Source organism: Carlito syrichta, unplaced genomic scaffold (assembly GCF_000164805.1).
Source record: "Carlito syrichta isolate Samal-C Ts95f unplaced genomic scaffold, Tarsius_syrichta-2.0.1 Scaffold316506, whole genome shotgun sequence".
NCBI lineage: Eukaryota > Metazoa > Chordata > Mammalia > Primates > Tarsiidae > Carlito > Carlito syrichta.
In genome coordinates, this window is record NW_007260602.1 from 29,956 (window position 1) to 36,570 (window position 6,615).

General features: G+C 46.3%; 1 protein-coding gene across 1 annotated transcript in view; it reads left to right on the forward strand.

The window, feature by feature from the left end:
- Positions 1-2,581: 2,581 nt before the first annotated feature.
- LOC103277199 (leucine-rich repeat-containing protein 37B-like) overlaps positions 2,582-6,615 on the forward strand; it is a 42,783-nt gene continuing 38,749 nt past the window's right edge. Inside the window, 1 exon segment of the mRNA XM_021707323.1 lies at positions 2,582-2,969. Within this exon segment, the coding sequence (XP_021562998.1) occupies positions 2,582-2,969 (388 nt within the window).

Here is a 6,615-nt window from a genome sequence, read left to right on the forward strand (position 1 = left end):
AAAAAAAAAAAAAAAAAAGAAATTGCTGAATCAATGAATGTTATTTAAACTTTAAGGATCTGGAAGTACTCTAATCCCTCTTTTGGACTGTAAATTCCCAGCAGCCTTTAATGCTTTTTTTTTGAGTTGGAGTCTCACTCTGTTGCCCAGACTGGAGTGCAGTGGCCACTCCCGGCCACCGCAGCCTTGACCTGCTGGGCTCCGGCGATCCTTCCGCCTCAGCCTTCCGAGTAGCCGGAATTACAGGCATGCGCAACCACGCCCGGCTGATTTTTTGATTTATTGTAGAGATGAGGTCTCGCTGCCCAGGCGGGTCTCGAACCCACGGGCTCAGGCAATCCACTCACCTCAGCCTCCCAAAGGCGCGGGATTACAGGCTGAGCCACCGAGCCCGGCTGTATGCTTTTTTTCACTTTGTATTTTTAGAGTGCCTTTCAAAAAAAAAAAAAAAAAAGCAATAACAATACTTAGTAAATTGAATGTTACTGATTTAGCAAGTAAGCTTCAAATGACATCAGCGTAGCAAAAAGCCATGTAATACTATGACAGATAGCATAATAAATATTTCTCCAATATTTGAAGATGCAAAAGTCTGGAGATCAGTTTATGACCCATTTATTTCAAGGAATGTTTGTCACATTAAATTTCAAGCTTTGCTGGGTGCAGTGACTCACACCTATAATCCCAGCACTTTTGGAGGCCAAGGCAAGAGGACTGCCTGAGCCCACGGGTTCCAGACCAGCCTGGACAAATTGGCAAGACCTTGTCTCTATGATAAGTCAAAAAATTAGTTGGGCGTGGTAGCGCATGCCTGTAGTTCCAGCTACTTGGAAGGCTGAAGCAGAAGGATCACCTAAGCCCAGCAAGTTGAGGCTGTGGTGGCCACTGTACTCCAGCCTGGGTGACAGAGCAAGACTCTAATTAAAAAAAAAAAATTCATGTTTAAAAAAAGTTGTAATAATTGTTAAATTGTCACTGTTATAGAATTTCATCTGCATATAGCATGCTTTAAATAGCTTTATTGTGGTATAATTCACATGCATAAAAGTCACTGGTTTTAAGTATATTAGGGGGCCCCAAAAAAACCCCCAGAATTATCTTTGGGAGGACGGGCTCCTTATAGTACACTTGGAATTTGTTCCTTCTAATCAGTCAGCCCAAGTTTTTAATCTGGAAGTTTTGAGAGGGTTGCCTTACGAAAGGTGCAAGAAATGTCCCAAATTGTATGGCAAACAGGTAACTCCACTGTGACACTGCAGCTGCCCACACCATGCTGAGGGTTCAGCAGTTTTTGACTAAAAATGACATGACCTCTCCTCTATCCTCTCTATTCATCCAATCTCATACGAAGTGATTTTTGTTATTTCCCCAGTGAAAAACATCCTCAAAGGGAAATGTTTTACCAGTGTAGAAGAGGTGAAACAAAAAAATGGCAAAAGCACCAAAAGTCATTAAAATCGACAAGTTCAAAATTGTTTTCAGCAGTGGAAAAGTGCTCAAATCTCAATATGTGCACTGCATCAAACAAAGAGTCGTTTGAAGGTGACTGAAATTTAAACATGTAAGAATACACAACTTTTAATAAATAGATTCCAGAATTTTAGGGGTCTCCCCTCATATACTTGAATAATTTTTTTTTTGAGTTGAAGTCTCACTCTGTCGCCCAGGCTGGAGTGCAGTGGCACGTTCACGGTCACCACAACCTCGACTTGCTGGGCTCCGGCGATCCTTCCACCTCAGCCGTCCAAGTAGCTGGAACTACAGGCGCACGCTACCACGCCTGGCTAGTTTTTGATTTATTGTAGAGATGAGGTTTCACCAAGTTGCCCAGGCTGGTCTCAAAACCCTGAACTCAGGCAATCCTCTCACCTCGGCCTTCCAAAGTGCTGGGATTACAGGCTTGAGCCACTGTGCCTGGCTACTTGAATAATTTTTGGTAAATTTATACAACTGGGTAACGATCCCCACAATTCAGTTTTAGAATTTATCTGTCATTCACAAAAGAAATCTTATGCCTATCTGAAATCAATCCCATCCCTACCCCATCAAGCAACTACTATTTTGCTTTCTGTATTACTTTCATTTTCATATACAATCCACATAATTCCACAAAATAAAATTATATGTCATCTTTTGCAACTAGTTTGTTTTCCTCTACTTGTATGTAGTATGCATCAGTAGTTTTAAGGTATATTCTTAGGTGGAGAACTGTTGGGTCATATAGTGAATTTAAGATAAACTTTTTAAAAAACTGTTGACAGCTGGGCACAGTGGGTCACACCTATAATCTCAGCACTTCGGGAAGGCAGTAGGATACTTGAGTCAAGGAGTTTGTGTCCAACCTGCACAGTATAGCAAGACCTTGTAGCCAGATGTAATGGCACATGCCAGTAGTCCCACCTATTCAGGAGGCTGAGGCAGCAGGATTGCTTGAGACCAGGAGGTTGAGGCAGCTGTGAGCTGTGATCGTACCACTGGACTCCACCCTGGGTGACAGAGTGAGCTCCCAACTCAAAAAACAAAAAAGCTCACTTGCAGGAGGATGACTGGGTGAATGTCCCATACCCTGAGCAGTCCGAGGATGCCCCCAAGGGGCCCCAGGGTGACCCACCCTTGGAGCCAGCGGCCTCCCTGGGCGCACCATTGGACTGGTCATCCGCGCAGGTCCCTAGCCAGACACCATCAAGAGTCGCTGCTGTACTTGTACACAGACAGGACCTGGATGGCCTACATTTTCTCCCTGTCCCTGGAGTCCCTGAAGTGCTTCTGCAAGAGGAACAACGAGAAGTTGCTGAGTGACAGCCACGGCGTGGAGACCACCGGGAACATCCTGGCAGATCCAGCCTTCTTCAAGATCTTCACGGCCAAGGCCATCGTGAAGCTGCAGGCTGGGAAGGCCGAGAAGGCCGCACTGTGGCGAGACCTGGTCCACAAGGTCCTGGCGTCCTACAGACAAACCCCTGGACTCAGTCAATCCTCTCTCCTCAGCCTTCCAAATGCTGGGATTATAGCTGTGAGCCACTGTGCCCAGCTGAAAATAAGTATATTTGTTGTAACCACACTATTAGTACAATGATTATGATTCCAAACTTCTTAGGCCAAAAGCCTTATGGTTCTCATTTGCCTTGAAGGAAGTTGTGCTGTCTGTAAGGTTTGCAGGCTAGTTTATGTCAATAAAATGTTCAAATGCTCTCTCTCTCTCTGAAGCATTGTTCATTGTATCTGGTGGGATTTTGGTTCCAGGGAGTAGACACTTGTCTCTTCTGATATGAAGTGTCTACTAGCCCAGGAGTCTCTATCCCAGGTGTGGACGCCCTTTTACCCCCCCAACCCAATGCCATACTATTTAATCATATTATGAGTGAACATTAAGCAAATCCTTATGTTAAAAACTGAAATGTGGCCAGATATGGTGACTCACACCTGTAGTTCCGACACTTTGGGAGGCTGAGGTGGGAGGATTGCTTAAGCCCAGGAGTTCAAAACAAGCCCGGGCAACACAGCGAGTTGGACATGTTGGTACACGCCTGTAGTTCCAGCTGCTTGGGAAGGCTGAGGTGGGAGGCTCACTTGAGCCCAGGAGTTTGAGACTGGGTGAGCTGTGATGGTGCCACTGTGCTCCATCTTGGCTGACAGAGTAAGATCCTGACTCAAAAAAAAAAACACAAAATCAAAAACAAAAAAACCACAAAAACCGAAAACCCCCTGAAATGCAAGACAAGAAAACTTCTAGGAAAACACTTTTATTTTCTGCTTTTACAAATCAATAGAATGCTTCAAGACAGGCTGCTACCATTATATGCAGGAAGTTCTGAACAAGAAGAATTCTGATTGATGATCCTTGCAAACTTTATTTCAGAAAGTGATAGGGTCGCTGTGGAGTACAGCTGACTTCCTTCTTCTCACATTTCACAGGAAGCCTAGATTTTTTTTTTAGTCAGAGTCTCACCCTGTCACCCAGGCTGGAGTCAGAGTCTCACCTTGTCACCATGCTCACGGCCAGTGCAGCCTCGACCTGATGGGCTCAGGCAATCCTGCCACTTCAGCCTTCCAAGTAGCTGTAACTATAGGCACGTACCACCATGCCCAGTTAAGTTTTTTTATTTATTGTAGAGATGAGCTCTCACCAAGTTGCCCAGGTTGGTCTTCAACCCTGGGCGCAAGCAATTCTCTTGCCTCCGCCTTCCAAAGTGCTCGGATTACAGACGTGAGGCACAGAACCTGACTGGGAAGCTAGATTTAAGGTTTGACATTTCCCTGATGGGTTTTATTTAAACTGGATTAAAATAATTATTTTATATGGAAAAAAACTGCAAATACATTTTCAGAACCCAATCATGTTCTTTTTCTCACACTTCTTCGGAAAAAAACACCTTGCAACTTTGAGGTGAGTTAAATCATTTAAAAAAATCTAGGCCAGGCTTGGTGGCCCAGCCTGTAATCCCAGCACTTTGGGAGGCCAAGGTGAGTGGATTGCCTGAGCTCGCAGGTTCGAGACAAGCCCGGACAACTTGGCAAGACCTTGTTTCTACAATAAATAAATTTTAAAAATTAGCTGGGCGTGATAGTGCACACCTGTAGTTCTGGCTGCTTGGAAGGCTGAGGCGGAAGGATCGCCGGAGTCTAGCAGGTCGAGGCTGCAGTGGCTAGGAGCGTGCCACTGCCCTCCAGCCTGGGCGACAGAGTGAGACTCCGACTCAAAATAATAAAAACAAAAACAAACCCCTGTATGTAGGTAATAATGACTATTTTCTTTTAGAGATTAATTGAGCAACTTAATCCCTAATTAAGGGCTTTCATGGACAGTTGTATATTGCCTGCCATGTGAGGAGGAGCTTGTGAAACACATCCCTGGGCGATTTTGTCACCGTGTGACACAACGGAGTGGCCGCACACATCTCGACAGTGCAGCCTTCCACACGCTATGGCACAGCATTGTTCCCAGGCTACGAACCTGTGTGGTACATCACCGTACTGAATGCCGTAGGCAACCGGGACACGATGGGAAGTATCTGTGTATCAAAACACAGAAACGGTACCGTAAAGGTACAGCATAAAAGATTAAAAAAGGGTACACCTGGATACCCTTCCCACTCATGTGGGACCACCATCACACATGATGGTGGCCCGTCGTTGACCAAAATATTACGTGGCTCGTGACTGTAGACTTATAGAAAGGGTTTCCAGCAAAACGATTCACACTGGAAGGGTCTCACTGTTTCTGAAAGCCGCAGCACGATCATCCTGAGGCCATCGTTGCTTCTCCCTATGCCCCTGGGATCCTGTTCAAGGGCAGTTCTGAGAAATCCTGTGTTCAAGCAGCCCCGCATCCCTGACCCCTGGTGGGTGAGACACCCCCCTCCTGTGTCCACAACTATAGTAGTGCTCTAACAGTCCTCAGCTCTGCTCTCCAAACTTCAAATGGGGGGGTCAGAGCGAGGGCCAGGATTTCAGGAGGGCCCCAGCAATACCTTGCACTCAAAAGCAGCATCAGAGGGTCACATTTCCCTTAGAAAGACACGTGCAAAGGTCCCAGGTCCTGCTGGCCATTTTCAATTATGGCTACACAGGCCACATTATCCTGAAGTCTCCATCTCCACATACCTGAAGCGTGTGGTTCTTCCTCACTCATGACATCTGTGATCTCTTCCCTGTGTCTGTACTCCACAGCGATCCTACACACTTTCTGAAATAAAGTTAGCAAGGATCATCAACTCAGAATTCTTCTTGTTCAGAACTTCCAGCATATACTGGTAGCAGCCCATCATGAGGCATTCTTTTGACTTCTAAAAGCAGAAAATAAAAGTGTTTTCCTGGAAGTTTTCTTATCTCAGAGGTTTTTGGGTTTTTGTTGTTTTGTGTGTGTGTGTGTTTTGAGTCAGGATCTCACTCTGTCACCTAGGATGGAGCACAGTGGCACAATCACAGCTCACCTCTGTCTCAAACTCCTGGGCTCAAGTGATGGGCGTGTAGCAACGTGTCCAGGTCGCTGGGTTGCCCAGGTTCGTTTTGAACTCCTGGGCTCAAGCAGTCAGTCAGTATTCTGATTGTAGCCACAGCTCCATCCCTTGGAGAGGCCAGTCTTGGAGTCACTTCTGTTTTAAACCCGTGACTCTCCAGGCCCTGGGAATAAAGATGAAGCCCTTCTTGGAGTTGACATGCTGGTGGTTGTGGCAAGCTCTAAACAAGTCCTTATAAGCTAGAAAAGGGCTGTGAGGGCCGCAGCTGACTTCCAGTTCTAGTCGTGTTTCACGAAAAGTGTCTACCGTGCTGACTTCAGGGTCCTAAGTGTCTTTTTCATGTGTATAACTGGGTCGACCTCTGAAAAGCGGGCTGTCACTTCTAGGGTCAGGCTGTCTTGAGACCAGGTGGGACTACAGTTCTCCCCCCTCCCAGGCAGGCGTCAAGGGCTGGCCGCTGGGATCACAGCCTTCCCAGACTGAACTGCCCAGTCCCCAAACCCCCCCTAGGGAAATGTCGGCGCTTCACTGATTCCCTGGCAGCCCCTACCTAACAGTGGTGAATTAATGATCAGTCATGGAGCCAAGGATGCTGAAAGTTTAGTGAAAATGGCAACGCACTGGGGCAAATAACGGTCACGTGTGTCCTCATGGA